Source organism: Thunnus thynnus, chromosome 2, assembly GCF_963924715.1.
Source record: "Thunnus thynnus chromosome 2, fThuThy2.1, whole genome shotgun sequence".
Classification (NCBI taxonomy): domain Eukaryota; kingdom Metazoa; phylum Chordata; class Actinopteri; order Scombriformes; family Scombridae; genus Thunnus; species Thunnus thynnus.
The window spans coordinates 27,172,985-27,195,796 of record NC_089518.1 but is presented as its reverse complement, the minus strand read 5'-3'; the positions used below and the strand labels follow the sequence as shown (position 1 = coordinate 27,195,796).

Below are 22,812 nucleotides of genomic sequence, written 5' to 3'. Positions count from 1 at the left end.
TCATATGTCTGTTTATACCAGGCTGCTAACAAGGCAGATAAATGGTGAGCGAGCCAACCAGTAAGCAAGTGACTTGACCAGGCAGCAACCCAGCCAGACACCCAGACAGACATTTACATGACACAATCTCTGAGTGCTGCCTGCAGTCTGAATTTGCTCCCTCTAATTTCATCCTCCGACTATGAAATGGAAAATTAATGCCAGGATCAAAACTAGCGCTTATAGAAATTTTCAGAGGCTATGCTTCATTGGGTTTTAATGTCCATTAACCATGCTCAATTGCATTGTCACAAGCAATTGTCTTATCTGCTAAAAAGCAGCCATAAAATGGAAAATTACAATATGTGCAAGCTATCAGCCAAGCGCTATGGCTTTGTGGCAATTTTCAATTTAGATAACAACTCTTCCTGCCACTGAATATGAAAGCGCTTCTGAATATGAATTGTAAGAAGAAAAATAAGATTAAGCACCTGCATGTCAAAAGGGCAGTAAAACTGTTTTGACAGAAGATGTTGACCCTGTAGCCTCTAGATTACAAGTCGCCAAGAGGAACAGCAGTGGCACACGTCTCTAGCATTAATAAAGGTCAGACTGTCATAATGTTGATGAACTGGGGGCATTTTCAAAGTATTTCAAGCTGAGAAAGATAATTGGGTTAATAAATGGAAATTGCAAAACAGTTGTTGACACCCATGAACTCAGAAGAGGTGAGAGGAAAAGAAGATGGATGACTAAATAAAATGAATGACCTCCACAAATCACCTCTATCTGTTGCTAATTCTTCAGCGTACCTGTTGTAAGGTGTGGAGAAGGTTGCCATCACTACATCCCTCCCATTGATGTGAATGACATCTGTCACGGCCTGCAGGATGTTGAAGTAGAAGTGGGAGTCACCAGGGATAGAGCAGTTCAGTCGAGACTTGAGAAATGAAGTCCACTGCTTCTCCAGGACACGAGGCGAGCCGCCCCAGTCATTCTTACAAACTCTGGCCACCCGAGGAAACACCACCTGACCAACGCACAGGTTAAGATTAAAAGAGTACTTTTGAATAGACATTTGTATAAGTACAATAGACATTTACAGTCTCTAAATGCTTTGCATGAGGACAGGATTTGGTTTAACAATTTAGCCTCATAACAGCTTATAATAACTAATGACTAAAACTGCTCACATTTTTTTTCACACCTTTTCACCTTTTGAATATGAAATAAATTATTCTAATTTGCATCTAGAAAGCATCATCTAGTTTTTTTTGTCCATTTTTAATGCATTTTTTTGTTTTGTTTTGTTTTGTTTTTTTGATGGGACTGACAAAACTTACTTGCTCACTTGGATAAAGAAGTGAAAGCAACCCATAACAGACCATAATTTTCTCATAGTGGTGTTTACCAAGCACTAAATTTTGTATCAGTTATTATTATTTTGTGCTTAGCATTTATATGTAAAATATTCAAGAAACTTTTTAATTTGGTTCCAAACGGATCTTACTATAAGCCCTTCTAGGCCTTTTAAATTACAAAAATCTGTGGGAGACGCCAGTGTCTTAAACCAACATTTCATCACTTTATAGCAAATGAAAGACAGAGAAGAGTAAATTGGTGGATTTGATATGTTGTTAAAGAGTCAGCACCTGGCAACAGAATATTCAAAGTATACAGCTTCAATAGGAGCGAGTGCTGTAATTACAACTCTTCTGTAAAATCATGTAGTCAGTATTGTAATTAGTTGTTGTCACACTATACTTAACAGCAATAAATCTAACCCTGACCTGAAATTGCAACCTAGAGTAAACAGTGTGAATGGGAGCGAACATGCATTTAAACCAGATCCCCACACACACACCCACACAACCACACACACACACACACACACACACACACCCTCACTCATGCAAACACCACAACCTTCCACTCCCTCATTTATACATACACATACATACACATACACATACAAATATGCATGCGGAAAACACACAATTCAAGCTAAGAAAAACACACATGCTCTTACACTCTCACACCGTGAGATTATAGAGCATTGAGATTACAGAAAATGTATTATACCAAACAGGTGAACCTGTCAAGTTGAAAGTGGAATTATGTCGGCTTTACATATTACAGTTCAGTCTGTCACATTTCAACTCACTGAAGATAGCTGAACACAGGCTTTATCTGTGTGTTACTTGGGCAAATACACAGATCACTCACATGAACAAATACTTTACTCGAGGCTTGTTAATTTACTTGTTTAATGAAACAGTTATCCTTTTTGTATTTCCCTGATAACGATGTTACGATCTAACATTAATACTAAAGCAAACACAAAACCAAAGACGACTGTTTATATTGTTGAGGAAGGCCAATCTACTGTATGATGATGAAGGAATATCATCCACTAAATGTTAAATTGCTCGCTGCACCATCAGCTCTTCCACAACATGCATAATTATACTGACATTGCTTTCAAAACACCCAGCAGATTGAGAGGCCTGATCTGTATTCATGCTCTTTATAACACATGCCTGTCACTTCTGGCAGGGAATCCATTCTTTCTGTGTTTCTCGTTACCTCCTCTCTGTCCTCATCCATCCTCTATCATTGTCACTCTTTTTTGTGTGTTTCTCTCATTTATTCGGAAAAATAGGTATTGAGCGATTCATTTCCATATTGTATTTTCTTCTACCTGGTGACCAATTAAACTTTCTCAGGGTCCAAAACTGAAATGAGGAGATTAATAGAAAAATGTCTGTAACTGTCCCTCTTTTGTGAAACCTGAGGAAAGCCTGTTTCGTCTTCTCTACCACTCTGTCTCATTTCTCATAGACACTTGGGTGGAATTCCTCCTGGGAAACATTGAGAAGATAGGTCAAACAGGAGCAATGTCGGACGGATGCGGACGTGCAATTCAAGCGGTATATTTAGACTTCAAAATGGGATCTCCAGACATCCACAGATTTTTCTTTTTGAATCTATTTTAGGTACCACATCCTGCTCAGTGTTTATCTGTTACTGAAAAATGTTTGGCCACTTTACAGCTCCTGAAAGCCTCCTTCCAGTTATGTGATACACCCATATCCTGTTAGTTTTCTCAGGCACTTCCTGATTCTCCCGGTAAATAGGAAGTCACCTCTGATTAGAGCTCAAACAATTGCAGAACAATAGGGCCTGTGCTTACCTTCCCCATTGTGTTGTACTCCATAGCAATTTCCCGAAAGAAGAAGTAGATGAAGTCTCCATAATTGACTGCCTGGACAAAGTAGGGCTCTACAGACAAAAAAAATAGTAATAAAATATGAGATGAAGTGACGTTTTGCTGTGACAAAACAGTTCTGACACTATATTTCACAGTAAACAGCTAGAATATATCTCACATTATGCAGAAAAGCACCGACTGTGAGCCTTGAGTGCCTCGATCTATCATCCATCATATCAGTGAAACAATTTGCATGCAAAGAAAGAGGGATCTCTCTATTGAGTTTTGACAGGCTGGACTTATGCTTGTTTCTCCCCAAGGCAGAGCAATTTCCTGGCTACATCAACTCTACCAGGGCAGGTTGGCAAAATGACTGAATCAAACAGAGCGTGTAGGATTAGCATAAGTGCTGCTCTTCATACCTAGTTTCAGCACACAAGTGCGAAGACGTATATACACACATCACAAATAAATCACAAAAACACAAACACATGGTTAAGCATGCATGTCCAAACCCGAGTTTGTTTTCTAACTTGTCAGTCAGCTTGGTGCTTTCCACCCACAGAGACTTTGTTTGTGTGTCCTGCACTCACCTTTCAGCCATTTGGAGTCGTGTTTGACAGTGCGCAGAGTCGGGCTGTCTCCTAGGCTACGATAGATGACCGCATCGATCGCTAGAAAGTCTGTTACGGTGGCCGAGTACAGCTTGCCATCTGGAGAGCGAACGCAGAGAAGGAAAGAGCAATCAGGAGGAAAGATTGAGATAGAGTAGAGGGGAGAAGAATGAAGAGAGAAAGAAAGAGCCATTAATGAAGAGAAAAAGGTGAAGAGAGTGAAGTTAAGTCAAGAGAGAAACATACAAAGCCTCTCAGAGATTCCTACATCTGTGACCAAATACACAAACAGGTTTCACATGGTCACACCTGGAAAAATGAATGAATCACACCAACAAGACTCTCTGAGGGACAACAAACAGGCTATACACACACTTAAAAGATGTTAATTGCTCACTCGCCCAAACACACATCAAACACGCAAACCAACTGAAACCCTACATCACACACACTCTTAGAGCCCCATGAAACCCACAGTCACACACACACATGCTCCACACACAAAGACACGACACAATCCACCACCAGCATGACCTCAGCCTGCCATGGCTATAACCACAGTGGAAACTCAAACTACATAATTGAAAGGATAGCAGTGAGAGGAACCCTCTTGATTACTCAGTGCTTCCAGCCCCTTCCAAGCAGCTCTGCTACACATTAACTGGTCAACCTAGGCGTTTACTCTCCTCCTTGACTTTAAACAGGCAGGGACAGCTCATCAATACAGCCATAAATCGGTTCACAGTGAATGTGAATGGGGGACTGAATGTCTTTAGCAGCCTGTGGGTAGGTTGCCTCAGAAGAATCGCACCCCGCCAACGGAAAGCTGACTCATTTGGGTTCCATCCATACTTATTTTTAATCTTATGCATTTTGAAAAAAAAAAAAGAAAACGAGACAAAGAGGTCGACAGAGAAGCACAATAAGAGAAAGAGAGGAAGATGATTCAGTTTTTTCTGTTACCACAATGTGCTATTGATGTGTTTCCAATGGGCTCTAATAAGCGTCGAATTCCTAACGCAGAGCGAATGTGGCCCGGAGTTTTGCGATTTGCTCTAGTGCATGTAACACAGATTGGCTTTCATTCTCGACATGTTGTCGGGAGTGTTGCCATTAGAATAAACCACAGAGTATTAAAAACAATTTTAAATACAACCGCAACTAATCCCCCTCACTCAAATAGACTCAACTTTCCCATCTAGCTCAGACATGTTCCAGTGTTTAATAAGTGCAGATGGGAGAAAATTTTGATTAATGTTTTTGCCTCATGGCAGTCAGTGAGTCGTAGCATCACACATACTTAATCTATTTTCACCTCACAGAAGCTTGTGAAGAGTTTCTCTCATGTAAGCGAAAGAACAGGGCTTAAAGACGGAAAATCATAGTGATGATTGTTTTAATCAAGCACTTCAGAATACTGATAAATATGTAAAACTGCACATACACAGATGCAGTTAATCTTACCAGCAAAGAGGGCGACATTGGCGTGCTTGGCGTCATACGGACAGCGTGCCATCCCATTGATCTCCTCTCCCAGAGCCTCCAGGGTGTCCATCTGGGGTCATAAATGAGGTGAAAGGTCAAAAGAGAGGGTCAAAACAACATTGTGCTGTCAAACAAAACAATGGACTTGAAATACAACCAAGAAAGGAAATGTTGCTTCCCAGTTTGAAAAGATGAAAAACAGATAGAAGGTGAGAATGAGAAATGTACTAACTGTCAAAACTGTCACAATCTGAATTCACGACTCAAAAATATTGTGTTAAAGAGGAGCAACATGGTGTGAGTCAGAGTAAAAGAGTCAAAAAAAAAGCTGTGGTGCCCAGCCCAGGAGTGTGTCCATCTAACTCTGACCTATACTGAAACCCTGTGGATGCCACTCTGGTGTCCCACTGAGAGCTTTCAAAGCAGCCCATCTGGGAGTATCTGGGAAACTGTCATGGAGAGAGATTAAAAAAAAAAAAAACAGCCATTTTCCACTTCACAGCAACATGTTTCACAGTATGGGTGGATGTGTTTTGCTTCCCCCTGCCATACTTTATCCTTCAACTGTACTGGTGTTAAAGAAGAGTTTTAACAACCCTCAAGACAGATCTTTAACCCATTTACTGCGGTGCTTTCCCCTGCCCTGATTTCCAAAGTTTGTGCTTTTGCTGTGAAGGGGAAATAAATGGGAAGAGAAAAAATGGGTGAGCCCAGGGCCCTGAGCGGCGAATGTGATAATTTTTTACTAAACCACAGTAGTTTTTAAATAGTAAGGAAAGACGTGGTATATTTCAGGAAAAAATCCGGCACCTAAACAAAGTAAAAGTGGTATTTCTCTAGCACAGAGGTAATGGTTAATGCTCAGAAACTCAGCAGTCCCATTTCAATAAGCTATTTCGAGGCCTTGCCCATCGGTCTAGTTTACAGAATTAGAGGGATGATGTTAATCAGAATTTAGACACAATTTTTTCTTGTTTTGCGCCCAGTTTGGGTGCAGTGCAATTGGCAGGGGTGCTGGCGGAGATTGTGATGTGGGTGAAAGGTCGCTATCATCCCACCATGGGTAGGCTTGTCTTCCCCAGCACGCCTTAGGACTCTCTCTTACCCTGGCTAAAGACCAGGAATACACACAAACACACTGCACTGGCCAGAGGCTGAGGTCAGGGAAGATTACTGAACATACTGTTTGCCTACGGAGTTCATAATACATAATCATTTTTCTTCTCTATCTCTATCTCGCTCGTACTCCACTTCTTCACTTCTTCTCCTTTTCTCTCGACAAAGAGAAGCAGAGCTTGCCAAGGCTGCAAAGTGCTTACGCCGCCCTTTCTGGTCTCTAAACAGGTCATTTTGTTTTCTATTCCTGTCTCGGCGGAAATGGTTATCATCTGCCCACTAAAAAGGTCACACACACACTCCGGCGCAACGCTGGAAAAGCCTGCCAGAGAAATTGTTGAGGCTGATTTGGCAGAGAAAATTACAAGTGACCTTTTACAACAAACACAGAACCACCAGCAGCAGCAGCAGCACATTTCTCGATTTCTCATTCCTTCTGTTTCTTCAGAAATTATAGGAGGATAATATATGGAGGCAAGCTGGTTTGAAGACATATATTGTTATTAGACAGGGGAGACAGTAAATATAGATTAGGCTGAGTTAATCATAAGGGACACAAGTAGCTGAAGGTCAGGTGCATCCACTGAATCAGAGCGTCTGGTCATACGGAGCGACGGGCAACTCGGTTAAGCTTGAAACGTCAGCAGCTTCTCTGTCAGATACCTAACAAGAGGCGTACAGCTACACAAACACTCCCTCCTCTTCTGACATATCACAAACACTCACATATCTCTCACGCCACGGCAGCTACCCCCGCCCCTCCATCTCCTCAGTTGATTTCACCGAGGCAGTGACCTCTGTCTACTGAGCTTGGCTGCCTGTCACTGATCTATTCCTGCCGTTTGAACAGAGGAAGACACTCCCAGTCCTGCCGCAGATATACGTACAGCTCCAGTCTCCTGTCAAGCTTTCATGAGCAGAGAAACACCAGAAGATTGCTCACTTTCATGCTGTTAGCCTTGTCCAAAACAATATCCAATATTTCTAAAAAGGGGCAATAGCAATCCATAAAACTGCCACGATGAGCCACAACATTTTTAAATATTACCATAAAGAAATCTGATGTTTAAACAGCCAGATGGATTTTTGTTACCTTGTTTACCAGGCAAACCTTATTATGCTGTCAACTCCACTAGCTGGGAAGAAAAAAGAAGCGCTTCAGCTTTGTAGAAACACAATTCAAAGTAATGGGAAGGGAACAGCGGCACTGTCACACTTCGTCAGTGTTGCCTTAACAACACATCGTTCTGTAGGGATCTACTGTAGCTTAGCAGACAAATGTACAGTAACCTTGGCTCGGGGTGTAGTGTATCTAGATGAATTAATTACTACAACAGCTCATTGGTGTTTTCCATAGGCTATATGCTAATTAATTAGACAAACACAATGTAGATCCAAAACATGCCCATCAGGAGTGTTATAATTGGTTCAGCATCAGCTTCAGTTCTCAGGGTGAGGGACATGTTCTGCTTCTGTGTCTGTTGTTTTTAAAAATACTCTTTTATGGGATTTATTTATCATTGCTGAGGGATTTGTGAAATCTTTACTGAGGACAAACTTGGGGTAAACTGAGCCAACGTCCCAGGTATTAATTGTGTACTTGGAACAGTTTCCTTGAAATGTTTCAGACTTGTTTATTTTATAGATTAAGTATAGTAAAGATCATTTTTGCTGAGACGTATCCTTATGCAAATCTACTGTAATTGGCAAAATAATCTATATAGAGATAAGGTCTGTGATTTATCTGGTTCATAATTTTGTCCTAATTGATTGGTGTAACTAGCCAGCTATATTAATCAACATAAAGGAGAACAAGACAATAAAAACTACAGTAAAAACTGCATAAACCTTTCTATCACCCATCCTGGACATTGATAAATTTACAGATTGATGACTTCCAGTTTGTAGTTGAGTCCCAACACATTTCTTTGCAGTCCATATTTCTACCTGCACAACCTTCTTTGTCTGTAAGGGTAAAGTGCACAAGTTCACACCTGGGCCAGAGGAGGTTGTGTAAACCAAACAACGACATATCTCCCTGGGAGATTAATAGTCATGGCCCATTTCTCTGTAACCTGTTTCTGAGCTCTGGGAGGATGAACCCCTTCCCTGACCACCTTTTACTCTCAAGCAGGAAACTGGAGTCTTTGCAGCTGTTGAAAGAAATATGTCATCTTAACCTACAGAGGAAAAACCTCATTTATCTGAACCTTCAACTTGTAAAATGATTGATCTTTTGGTGAAGCATTGCATCAAACAATAATTAGGTAATTATGTATTCTTACTGATGTACAATTATTAATTAATTACCTTTGAAAATATATGTTAATGAACATCGTGTCAGTCAAATAGCTTTTGGAAAATCTGTACGTGTGTATGTGTGTGGAATTTTTTTCTTATTACAAATCATATTTCAAATGTAGAAACTTGGCACAGATGAAATTTCCCAGTAAGTAGCCTCAGTTCACCAGTATCATGTCCAGGATGCATCACCTGGGACCCTCTGCTTCCAAGCCCCACTCACTGACTCCCCATTGATTCCCCCCCCTTTTGCCCCAGCAACAGGCGATGAAACTGACTCTAGTCATATATCAGCCCAACTGGATGGGGTGTTTATTATTACAACACAGCAAGGGAGTGACAGGGGGAGAAAGCAACAGAGGGAAAGATGGTGGAGTGGTGGGAGCAATGGAGGGAGAGAGGAATTAAGGCTGGCAGGAGAGCAGGAGAGAATGGGGAGGGCAGTAGGGAGGGAGGATGAATAGGAGAAGTTGGGTGCTGTGTGGTACCGAGGGAGAAGACTGTGCCATAGCTGCCATGGTGTTTTGTCTGGTTTTTTTCTGTATGCATGTGTATGGGTGTGTGTGTGTGTATGGGTGTGTATGTGTGTACCCAGGTGTTGACACCACCAACACAGAAGGTGAAGGACGGGTAGCGAGAAGAAGCTAAAGAAGAGAGAAAATTGGTAGGTTTGTAAAAACGAAAATCAGAAAGGGGCAAAAATAAAGAGGTAACCCGGCGAGAAAGGTGTTAGAACAGAAGACAGCGTGGGGTGTTGCTGGTTTGGGCGGGAGCCCTGCCTGCCCCCTCCGCCTCCCCCCTCTGTCTCCCTCCACCTCTGCTCCCCCTCCATCCCTCCTTCCCTCCCGCCCGCGTTGCTGATTAATGTGGGATGAGGCTGGCCCCGAAACAGAAGCTCTTTTCAGTGCTGTCACACTGGGGAGATGGAGAGGCAAACTGTGGCCAAGGTGGATTTAACCACAAACACACACACACACACACACACACACTTTTGACCAAGGCAGAGTGGATAAGCTCAGCATGCCATCAAAGGTCTGGTATCTGCCCAGAGAGTCTGCCAGCCTGCCAGTAGTACAGTGTTTGTGTGTGTGTGTGATTATTTTGTAAAATGTGTGTGTTGTATGTTTGCATGTTTGCACAGTTGTCAGTGTTTATATGGGTTCATACTTCTGTTTTTTTCCCCCTCTGTGCCCAGCCAAGTAAGTGCATTTGCATGTTTGTGAGCCAGCGATCAGTGGTAATTTTAACAATATTTGAAATGCTTTGACAAAAAAAGCCTTTACATTTAATCAGATTGGCCATATTGATTCAATTATTCCCTGAACTGAAATGGCTATTATATTTGACTAAAAAATTACAGTGGTGGAATTTTTTTTCAAGGGAAAGTGGAATTGCAAGAATATAAGATTGACTCACTAAAATATGCAAAGGCTAATTGGGTTGAACACATCTGAAACATGGAAAAATACTTGAATGAATACTTGAATAAAATCATTGCATTTTATTATGCTGTACCATATTGTTTATTAGAATGACCAATCATATACATAAGTAGGCCTATGCACTGATTTATATGTTTGCAAAGGTAGGTGTGCATGTGTGTGTGCATGGCCATTTTACCAAACCACAATGTATTTCTAACACTTTCCCCAGACTAGAATCAATGTCAGTGCAGTAACATCTAAAACACAAACCTTGACACCATAACTGGTGGAGTTATAAAAGCTAACCACGCCTGATAAATGCAGAGACATAAATTCCACTTTCCCTGCAGGAGGAGTCAGTGCATTGAAAGACATCCACTCGGTGTGTGCTTAGCATGCTGAACCATAAAGGCAACGAAGCGGAGATGTCTTGTTTTTCTGGTAAACAGATCTAGTGAACCAAAGCAGGAGAGTTTTCCCCACAGGCCACCAAGATAACATCTTTGTGTGCTGTGACCATCGCATCACATCCTAACAAACCAAACAACAATATCCTTCAGGACAGAACTGCCTCTGAGTCATTCTGTCTGACCTCCTGTCTTTCTTTCTTGCCTGTACGACATTGTTCATATCTGATGTCTGTTGGATGGCTCATAGTCACAATGTCTGCAATACCGCTCCTGATACTTGAATGAAATGACAATGATGCTGAAACCACTTTTCCTGCACTTCTGTTGGTTTTGAGTATATTTCAGACATAGTATAAGCCTTATAGTAAAATGTAATTAAGTACCAATTAGACTGGCTTTTTCTTTACACTATTATATTTTGCTCTCCTAACACTAGGTCAGCCAAGCTGAAGAAGTATGAAAATTGTCTTCTGAATGAGGCAAGATTACTCATTGTAATGGCAATGCTGCTCACTTTTCACACCGAGGCATTAAAAAACATCAGATTTATGTCCCAAGGGAAGAAAAAAAAATTGGGACATTTTCAGTAGCAGTTTGAAGACAGCCTGTCTGCTGTTTGTCTTTCTGCCTACCTGTATACCTTAAAATCTGTGTTTTTTTGTGTGTGGGTTTTCCAATTTGTCCATCTGCTTCCCTGCATGCCAATCTTTCTTTTCTCTCCATGTCTATCTTTTGTTGACATCTCCTTTTTTGCCCATTAAGTCAAATCAATCTAAATGTCTACCTGCTATCTCTCTTGACCCGAGGTCATTAAAATGCATTCTCACAAGGTGTTTTTGCTTAGACTGAAGGAATCTTGAAACTATTCCAGACATGCCCGTATGGATACGGCCTGGCAAGCTTCTGTTTACAGGGGAAGGCTGAGTCGGATTTCAGGACTGAGCCTTCACTTGCATTTCAGTGTGTGTGAGTATATATGTGTGTATGTAAGAAGGTAGGTAGTTAGGTTTCTCTGCTTCTAAATTGAGCATGTCAGAGTACACCTGGAGATAAAGACATCGGAGGAGGGCCTGCTGAGTTCTGAAAGTCATCCATCTATGTCCATCGCTGCATAGCTCGGCCGCCCTCAACTGCCACATGGTTGGAGTTGTATGTGAAAAATATCCCTGACTGTGTGTGTGTATGTGTGTTTGTGACAGATAAAGAAAGACAAAGCGAGGAAAAGGGAGGAGAGCTTTAAGAGACCGTATGTGCACAGTACGTGTGTGTGTGTATGACAAATGCGTTTCATTTAGGTCAAAAATATAGCACGATAGAGCTGTTTAGATATGTGTGTGAATGAGTCTGTGTGTGCGTGTGTGTGTGCTTCCCTACCTTGTAGGATCGGCATGATGGGTTGAAAGCATTTGTTCCGCAAACAAACAAGGTGTCATCGTTTTGCTGCAGGAGGACTTTGATGAAGTTGTGACACTCATCCTTCGGAGAGCGCAGGGCGGGAGAGAAACAAAAAGAGAAAGAAGAAAGAAGGTCCATGGTGACATCTGTGTATCTTTTATTACAGATACTTTTACACTGAAAGCCACACGTGGCTCTTTCTTTTCTTTTTTTTGAAGCACAGCATGTAGTGCTCTACAGATGTGCAGCAGACATTAAGAGTATAATCATGAAATGTAGCATTTCCTCATGATACGTTAAGACTTATTTACATTAGATTTTATTGTGCCATGCAATGTCTTTCTAGAAGAATAATGAAGACATTATTCACTGTACACAATTTTGTTAGAACTTACTTTAATTCCAGAGAAAATGTATTTAATACTTCCATTTGATAGGAAGATTCTCACTGATGTGCTCTATAAATTGTGATAGCTGAAGGTTATATGAACCGCAGGAAGTGTGTTATTGCACCTGCATGGTCTCCTGTTTTTCTTAATGTGTGTGTGTGAGAGAGAGAGAAAGAACCAGAGAATGTGAGCAATTAGATCTGTGACAGCTTGTCTGCATTGTATGATGTGTGATTCACTAAGTGTTTTGTGACGAATAGGGTGATATTTGTCCTATAAATGAAGTTAGGGTGTAAGCACAGTACTTTACCAAGTGTCTTAGTAGCAGAGCTCATGTGTTTTCTCTACCTTATGCTTCCCTTTCATTCTGCAGGTGTCCACGTCTGCTTGCCTGGACTTCCATGTCATTTTCTGGGGAAAAAAAAGATCGAAGTAAAGGACAGAACAAGAAAAAGAGAAGGAGAATCAGAAGGCAAACAAGATAAACATTGAGGTAGGAGGACAAAAAACAGAAGGTACAGAGCTCAATAGCCAATCTATACCGTGATCAATAATAATCATCTTGGATTCTTGGTCATTGATTCCCCTCATGAGGCACCTGCACCGAGGTGAACTTTATTCTAAATGCCGACTGGAGATCATTTTACCTCCTTGAACTTCCAATTCTCTGCCAGGGAGAAGGAAATACGACACTGACTCTGGATCAGTCCAAGGACGGATCTCACCTCAGAGCTGAGAGCTAATTTCTGTTGATTGATAGGTTGGCCATCCTTGCACAAACACACACACACACACACATTATCTTGGCCTGTAGGTCAGCGCTAGCCAATACCTGTCAGTCAGCTACAAACACACAAACGTATACGCTCTCTGTCATTGTCACACACACTTATCAGTAAATGCTAAGCTATATTTGATATCCAGCCATACACACACACACACACACACACACACACACACACACCATTCTGGTCTTGTCCTGTGTGGCCTGAGCATCAGCACTGAGCCGCTGGTTCAGGCCGCCTCGTACTCGCTGCTGTTGTACAACATGTCTGGAGCTCGGCCACTGATTAAAGACCCTCAGTCATCAATCAATCTGCGCTTCTCCCACCAGCCTTTCATCTGCAGCCTGCTCTCATTAAGACCCATTCGCTGGGCTTTGACATTGAAGTGGATGAGGTGGAGGGATGGCGGGTTGTTGTATACACAAGAATGGCCTTGTTTGAATTCTGTTTGCATGCATTATGTTAAGGGCAAGTGATGCCAGCGAGGAGTGGTTAAAATGGAATGGAGAGTGGGTTATTACAGCCGGGGGTCTATGTAAATATAAAGTGCTTTTTGAATAATCTGAAAATATACAATGGGATCTCATTCCCATCTGGATCCCACTTGTCTTTCTCGCCGTTCTGCAATTCATCTCATCTTCCTTTTCCTTCTTTTTTCCTCTCTTACTCTTTTTCTACCCACTTTCCCTCATCCTCCTCCTCTTCCTCCTCTTCCTCTCTCTTCCTTACTTTATCTACTGTCCTCTCAGCTTCCGTTACACACCCATCAGACCTTCCGCTGTCCCACTGATGAGCGTGGATGACGCAGGCAGTTTGCTAGCTGATTGATTGGATAATCTTCTTAACAGGGTCACCAAGGCGCACACGGCAGGCTCACGCCGGTGAGCGTGTGAGTAAGACTGCTGGCAGGCACACAGTATACACACACGCACCCACGTGCACACGTAACACACAGTAACACACCGGGTTATTAGGGTTACGTTGTCAATCACGGCACGCTGAGAACAACACGTCCTCAAACTGACAGACGTCTCACTCACCTTACTGAAAAAGATCTCGTCACTGTTGGCAGTCTCTGTGTCCACTGTGTATATGTGATCCCTGTGAGTGATCGAGGGAGGGGGAGAGAGAGAGAGGGAGAGAGAGAGAGGGCAGCAGAGACAGATTGAAAAAGAGAGAAAGGAGAGAGACAGAGAGAGACAGACAGAGGGGGAGAGACCAGAAGATAAGAGGTCAGACAGCAGCAGACAGTCAAAAATTCAACAAACAATAAACCCATTTCTCTTCTTCCCTCTGTTTTCCCCCTGCAGGCAGCAAACAACGTCAGAAAATGGGGCTTTGTATAAACTTTGTTCAAACTTCAAAACATGACAATAAACAAAAGGAGGCCAGAGATATTTGCTCTGTCAGACAGAAACGGTCAACAAAGGTTTAGAGCGCTGCAGCGCAGGCCCGGGGACAAAAGCCTCTTTGTCCCAGAGAAAGGTCTTGTGGGGGGTAAGGGAGGAGGGGAAGGTTGAGACAAGAGGTGCCAAGTCACTCAGAGCTGTTCAGGTCAATTAAGCCTAGTGTTTGAGCCACAGGAAATCTATACTAACACTCATTATAGCTCAGACAAGAAGACTTATGTGTGCTGGCCTGGAAATATACAGGGTTCTCCTGTATTACTCAGTCCAGCCTTATAGGCCCCAGCAGGGCATATGGAAGACATAAAACCCACAAGGGTTAACTACATCTCAGACAGACAGACCGGCTGGTTGACCAGGCATGTAGTTACACCTACTTACCGTGGAGAATTAGGGTGCAGACAAGGGGGGAGGGGGGTCACAGCGAGGGGTTGAAGGTGTAGAAGTGGTGTGAGCGGAAGAGACAGAAAGAAAGGGGGATTTACCTCATTCAAGGCGAGAACCAAAGGTGACCGTGCCAAACGATGTAACTACTTTAATTTGTTGGAGATTAGCTGTTGAACGTGTTTTTAATCAAAGTGTGTAACAGTGGTATCGTCAGACTCACGGCTTAATTACGTTCCAGCTCCCCAACCTGCGCTCAGCCAGCCAGCCTGCCTTGCTCTCTCATTAACTAAATCTAATAAAGTCTTTGGAGGAACAGGCATCTTGAAATGAATCCACTTATATCGCTTTCCTGGGGGCCACCGTCATCTCCTCGAGGATAAAACTCAGTCTACTGTACATTATCAACCATGGCGCTTAAATTGAATAATTAATCTTTGAGAGCAGCTGAAATTAAGAAAACAGAGCCGCTTCCTTGGCGGGAGAGGGCACATTTCCGGTGAGGCCATGAAAGCTCTGTCAAAAATAAAATTTCTGCTTTGCTCTCTGTCACCATTTATCCTTCTCATGCCACTACTTTAGGTTACTGAGATGCATCCTGTGCCCTTCCTCGATTCAAGTTCACTTGCTCCAGCAAATGCCAGATGCAGACTGTCACTGTGCAGTCTGCCATGACTAAAAATAGAGTATTTCAAGCCAAAACCGCAAACTCTGCTGCACAATGTTTTTCATTAAGAATCTCTGGTAGGACTACCATTGCGCTTCTCTGGCTAATAGATCTGGATTGAATTTCCAGGGTTCCTGAACTGTGTTTTCAGTGTCTCTTTCACCTTGCTGCCAGGGTAACCAAACAGAATAATGGGACTACAGTAAATGTCATTATTAAAAATGGCAACTGTAATTTGCTCAAGTGAAACAACAATCTAAACCATCAGATTTAAGATAGGTGGAGAGGGAATACGGAGAAGAAGAAGCCTTTAATGGAAAAGGAAGATGATGGGTGATAATAGTGATGGATGATATCACTATTATGTTCAGCAATGGCTGCTAAAGTTCAGTAACTTGTTCACTTATATCTTTATATTAAAATTGAAACTTATTATTAAAAAAGACAAAACTAAATCAGAAGCTAATAAATCAGGGGATTACTTGGCGGATTTAGTGTAATCCTGTGGGTTATTTTACTGCCTGCAATTTTAAAACAGCTCAAGAGTAATCTGTAATTGACTGCTCCTGCTCCATAATTTTCACCAGTAACCTTCCCAGCTATGCTCTCTATCTTGCGCCTCTCTTGTCCTGGTGCTGACAGCGTCCTCGAGGGCCAAGGTCTTCCAGCCGCAGGGTTTCGGTTCCAGCAGAGATTAGAGGGAGCCAAGCGATGAGGCGTCCCTCAAACATCCTGACTGGAGATGGAGGAGGACAATGGAGTGGCTGTGTCTGTGTCAACACCAGCTCTCCAAACACACACATGTGCAAGGAGACCCCCCTCCCTACCCCCACTCTTTTACCCCAATGCACTCACACAAACACACGCATGCCCCCTTTCCCCTCTTCACCACTGCACCTGAACTCATATTACAACATATCCTCTTCCTCTTGGTCTCTGAGTCACATCTATGTAACTTCATGGTTACAAAGAGAGGACAGAAAGCAGAGACTTCGTGGTCACAAGACTACACTGGTGGTATTGTATGATGTCGACCATTAACAACAAATCATATATACTTCACATTATTGCCAACCTTTTTCCAAAGAAAACCTGAAGTTTTAAAATTGATTTCCTACCTTCCAGGCAGCCAGTGGTTTCTATTTAATAAGCTATGAAAATCATATTGCAGGGAGCTGAAACCTGCTTAAAATACGTAATTTACCACAGCCAACATTTCATTGCCTTTATTTCCTACCAAAGTTACATTATTGTCACATGGTAGGGTCTGACATATGACTTCCTTGGACAAAAAAGCTTTCACAATATTCAATATTATTCAATAATGAAACACAGAGGACAACAGATAATAAGCAATTGGTTGGTACTGGTATTTTCTTGTTGTTTAAAGTGTCCTCGCTGAAATCTTAAAGGTTGAAGCACCAACAGGGACAGTTTATTTTCGCAGTGTGATGAAATAAACAGGAACTATTTGGTGCTGAGATTAAATCTGAAACCTATAGTGTGTTTCAGAAAATGCACGGCAATGATTTGACATAATGTAGGCATTATTTTTAAAGTAGCACACTTTAAATTAAACAGTCACTTCAGTGGCTTCACTGACAACATTTTATCTGAGCTTTTGTAAATATGTACTTGTCACAACTTTTCCAGACCTGAAAAAGACAAGCGTCCTACTGACCTTGCAGCTTAAAGCCGAGGTCAGATTTCAAGACAGCTCTTGCCTGCTGGGTGTAGCTCAGACTAAACAAGTGGCCTGAGTAAAAGCTGCTGTTCTGTTCGGGCAAAAATGTGGCAAAGCATAATCATACAACCTAATTTCCATTTACACTCTAGTCCACTGTGAATACAAATATAGGTGATCCATTGTTTATTGTTTTCTAGAATAGACGCTATTTACATTACAGATGTAGCTGCACATTTACATTTCTCTTTTAAAATTATTCATGAGAAGGAAAAACCTTGTATGAGTTAATTGGCATACCATGTGGACTGAACTAGGCATATTGGGGTTTTTTTATAATATGTAATATCTGGTGAATTCCTTCAAATAAACTTTTGTAATAACTTATAAAAGCAGGACAAGTAGACCTAAACATCTCGCCTCCTGTATAATATCTGCTGCATGTGAGTAAAAACTGTTGTTGTTTGTAAAAGCAATGTCAGTGCTAATTAATCTATTATTTTATTCTTCACAATGGGTTAAACTCCCTCTGACTTTGCCTTTACTGTCAGATTTCTTGGTGAATCTTGATTTACTTTCACAACAAGTTCCAGACTGAGTCCAAAAACATCAACTGAGTCTCTAGTCTTGAGTCCATTCACACTACAGTATAATTATGGCCAACCTCTGGACCCAAATCAACTTGGTTCACTTTTAAACTTACTGTCCAGCCAAAGTTCGTCTTGGGTGATCTGACCTTTGGTTAGATGCTTTTTAGACGTGACTTCATTTACTGAAATCCACTCTGAGGATTTCTTTGTGCTCTTTCCCATCATTTTCTCATTCTCTACTGTAAACCCTGAAGCAAACACAAAACATAAGGGTCTTTAGGGGCTGTGCTTGTCAGCGGTGAAATACGAAACACCATGAAATTCAGAGAAAAAATGAAATAACAGAAGCCTTTGACATCGGATAAGTGCAGAACATTGGCCGTCAATATGAATCATTTGGAGTGAGCTTCTCGCTTCCCGAAATTCAGCGACAAAAATGTGTGAGTAGGGTGGAAGGTATGTAAATATCCTCTCAGACACAAATACGGGGGCATTATGCAAGGATGGGTGCAGAAAGAGAGGAAGAGCTGAATGATCAAGGCAAGACAGTGGACCAACTGAGTGTGGGGAAAAGTGTTAGATTGAGTGCAATAGAGTGACATAGAGGGTCTCCGATGGACATGTAGCCATGCGTAGCCATGAGAACACAGCGTCTTTGTGCGGAAGAATGTCGTTTTCATAACAGCGCATTTCTTCTGGGGTGACTGCAGGCCAGCTTGGTCCATCTGCTGGGCCTTTGTCAAACTATCTGGCACTCCGGTAGCAGAAAAGAGAGGAACGCCATTAGCATGCACCCCACACCTTGTGCCACCACCCCTCTTTCCGCAAACTAAATGCTTGCATGTCCACCCTCCTCTCCACCTCCCACCCTTTCTCTCTCATCACCCTCCTCACCCATATTTCTCTCTCTTCATGACTGGATCATGGGTGGTAGAGGAGGGCCCATTGTGCATTGTTGTGGCTTTCACTGGTTCAAATCCTCCTCACAAAGTGGATGGGAGGGAACCGGGGAAGCCAGCAGGCACCTTTGGGCTTTGGAGGGAGTTGTTGAGGTCCTGAATGGGCTGAGGGCATCGAGAGGCCCTCAGTGATGTGGTGGCATGAAATACAACAAGCCAGAGTTCACTCACCCCCAAGCTGAGGTAGGTTGTTCTTTTCGAAGGTTGAAGTTCTCATTATGGTCTTCTACATTCTCTCCACATTTCCTTTTGTGTGTGTGTATATGAGTGTATGTGTGTATTTGAGTGTGGCGGGGTCAGTGGGATAAGGGGGCATGTTTTGAGTACGAGCACTGGCAATTAGGAAAGCATACATTCTGCATAGAAGACGTGATTTTCTTTGGATTTATTGATATAAAAAGTATTCATTAGTCTGAATATTTTTCACATCTCCATTTTTGAAGCTATACGCAGCCCAGTGAGTAAGGTAATTAGTAATTTGTGCTCCCAAATGAATAATTCCATCTCTCAAGTTAGTAATTTGTGCTTTTGAGTTACTTAATTTGTGCTCACGAATTAATAATTTGTGCCCACAAACAAACAGAAGCATTAAGCAATATTGCTATCATTTTAACATATGATAAGGGGATGGCACAAATAACACAGTGTTGTTTAATGCAGAATATTTGAAAAATATCTACATATTTGTGTCCAAACTCAATACAAAACTGTTTTAAACCTAAGAAATTCATTTAGATTAGTTCTGACAGCTGCCACTGATAGTGATAGCAGCCAAAGACAGTGTTGCTGAGCATCCAGTGTAGAATCAAAGCTGTATAAAAGACTGTCAACGGGACAAGGACAAGTGCAATATTTTGACAATATTATTATGAAGGGCTGAATTCAGTGTTTGTAGGCTCCTCAAAACCAAAATACAACCTGCTGTTAATACTTCTTCTTCTCTCTAAAAACGTATAACTTCAGCCTCTACTGTTAGAGAGCTAATTTGTGTGTATTAGTTTTTAAAAATCGATCTTGACCGCTGCAAGATATATAATGATGTAAAATGACTTTCTAAAAAGCTTCAAATCTTGAGAGAAACGAAAGTATTTTTGAAAAACTCATTCAAACTTGCTCCAACTTTTAATTCAGGTGATTACAATTACTGGAGCGGCAAGCTTTGTTTCAGAGTGTGGACGTGGCTGGATGTCGCTGGTGCTACGAGGAGAGGGAGAGGAGGCAACCGTGTAATCCCAGTCATTAGTGGGTTTTAACAGGATTTGGTGCAGCTACAATAATGGAGACTCTAGTGGCCTCCACTGCGAGACCCAAAGAGACCCGACAGGGAAGAACAGCGGCCACAGAGGCACAACTGTTCCAGAGGACTCAAGTGAGAGAAGGTAATCTGTATTTTTGAATGTGTGTCTGTGTGTGCTTGTGTGTATGTGTGTGTGTGTGTGTGTGTGACTGCTAACAGCAACCACATATTTAGGTCCCTCTGCTCTCTTTCTCTCTCACACTGTCTCTCTCCTTCACGCACACACACACACACACACACACACACACACACACACACACACATTCTCTCTGTGGTTCCCATGCTTCCCAGCCTCATAGAGGGGTGTAAACAGAGTGTGGTTGGTGTTACCATGGTAAAGGCCGACTGAGGGCCGGGAATGGCGACTATGCCCTGCATGTGGAGAGACCTGGGGCATGCTTGCCAGGCACGACTATACAGTAACACATTCACACACACAGACATGCATAATTATGTAAAGACTGGTCTCATTCTCTGCATGTCTCTTCTCCTCATGTCCTCGAACCTTATTCTAACCTCAAAGGGAAATTCCTGTTTCATACAACCTGGGCTGCATTTTCATAGTTTTAGCCATCATTCCTCTCTGTAACAATAACATTGTGCTCATTAAATTAATTGCTGAGATCTTGGAACGTGACGGCATCGCTGAAAAGAAGTAAGATGGGGAAAAAACATGATGTAAGGTAACCACACAGGTTTTTCAGCCAAACTTATTTGTGAAAGAAAAAACAAAGATTATTACGCAAACTGTCCTTGTAAGCATCCATTATAGTTAAGCAATTTCCTGGTTCAACCCTTCCAGTGTACTGACCTTCAATTTTATCGGTTTTATCTTGAACTTGTTCCCAGACCTCAACAATTACTATCCATTAATAAGGACACAACAACCAATAGAAATTATGTCCAAAGCTACAAAAACAGGACCTGGGTAGCAGAAAAACTTAATCCTAATGCCAATCCTAACCAAAAATTTAAACAACTAGAAAAAGTGTGAATGGATTAAATGTAGCTCATCTTGCAAACATATCCTCACTCTAAAGGTCTAAAACTCAAAGTGGTTCTCACAAAGATAGAAATCCATGAACACACACTTATGATTTCTACTGGCATCCTCAAGGCTGACAACGATCAGTTTGATATCCCCAAGGCAAAAAAAAAAAAAAAAAAAGGCTCAGAATAGATTTTATAGTTCGGATAAGTCTGCCTGTCTGCTGCATGGCAAATGGCTTCAATCAAACCAATTGATTGAACACACACACACACACACAGTGGAGAGAATGACATGTCTTGCTATGGTTTCAGCTGTACACACCCATATGCATAAACATTCCCTGGCACAAAGTCTCAAACACACATACACACATACACACACACACACATATATATTTTTTTTTTCCAGAGATCAGAATGATATATCTCCCATTGCGCCACGATGAATTCCCTCTGAATGCTGTACATAGTGTACCCTGACCATGAAATATGGTCCAATAGGAATCCTCCTGCGTCCATCTCTCACTGCATCAAGAACAGTTTTCTGCTTTTAGTGAACGTGACTCTTCTGCTAAACACTGACAACAGCCATGACAGCAGACACATATAAACCACTGATCTTGTACATGCAAAAGTCTTTATGTTCATTATCTGTACTTTAACATACATCATGTCTTTGTTTATCATGGATAATGTACAGCTGATCGTTACCATAAAAGTGTATGAAACAGCAGTTGCACATAAGACAACAATGGTCTTCACTATGACTTCAAAAAAAAACATCTCTTGCTATTATTCATAACTAGCACCTATCTTTATTCCCAAAACTCTGCGTGCAACTGCATCTGTATGCGGAGAGCAGTTTAAAGAGGGTCTTGTTAGCAGAAGATTTGCTACTGTATGCATCCCTTGTGTTAACAACAGATATTTGAGGGGAAGTGAGAGAAATCAACACTATCCTCAGTCCAAAGCACATCTTGTTAAAATTGAACAAACAAGAGGCTTTTCTGATAGTTTGCATATGAAAAGACAGAAGTCTGCTGTCTTATCAGGCTGTACTGTCCTCTGGATAATGCACCTGATAGAAAACGAGTCATGGAATAAGATTCAGAATATTAGGGGACTAAACTAGTCATGACCTGAATTCATAATCAGCTTTCAATATATATGAATCTGAGAAGGCTAATCATATTTTACACATATCGGGAAAAGCTATAAGACCTCGTTAACAGAGGCCACCTTCTTAAATATCTGTCCATATATAATTGCAGAAACAGACCAGCAAAAAGAGCATCTGATTCCACCAAATCAATACATTTCATTCACCGCTCAAAACCAAGGATGAATTATCAATCACTGCATCTGTTGCTGAGTTCCTCCGTTGCCAAAGACTTGACACTTTCCCTGTATGGATTAAGCCACTTTTGTCTATTTACAATGTTGTCAGTTGCTATGTTTGTATGCATCTCACAGCTTAAAAAATGTTGTGATTTTATTGCCAGCCTGAAAGCAGGAGCCAAAGGGATTTAATACACTGAGCAGCCATTCAAAAAACAGCCTGAAACAGTGTTGGGCTTTGGACCGTGTTCACAGTGGCCATCTGCAAGCTGCTGCGCACCAAGAACTGAGGCTCACTGGTCTAGAGGCATGATGGCAAAGCTGTGTGATGCTGGCCCCAGAATAAACAAGTCATTTGACTGGACAACCATCATAAAAGCAGCCATTG

General features: G+C 41.7%; 1 protein-coding gene across 2 annotated transcripts in view; it reads right to left on the bottom strand.

Moving 5' to 3' along the window:
- Positions 1 to 22,812, bottom strand: part of sema6a (sema domain, transmembrane domain (TM), and cytoplasmic domain, (semaphorin) 6A) — a 105,940-nt gene that overhangs the window by 34,889 nt on the left and 48,239 nt on the right. For both annotated transcript variants that reach the window (XM_067613560.1, XM_067613566.1), the window contains exons 4-10: positions 14,150 to 14,210; positions 12,673 to 12,735; positions 11,915 to 12,016; positions 5,269 to 5,359; positions 3,784 to 3,903; positions 3,173 to 3,261; positions 792 to 1,009 (exon numbers count right to left, since the gene is read on the bottom strand). In XM_067613560.1, the coding sequence (XP_067469661.1) occupies positions 792 to 1,009; positions 3,173 to 3,261; positions 3,784 to 3,903; positions 5,269 to 5,359; positions 11,915 to 12,016; positions 12,673 to 12,735; positions 14,150 to 14,210 (744 nt within the window). The remainder of the gene's footprint in view (positions 1 to 791; positions 1,010 to 3,172; positions 3,262 to 3,783; positions 3,904 to 5,268; positions 5,360 to 11,914; positions 12,017 to 12,672; positions 12,736 to 14,149; positions 14,211 to 22,812) is intronic.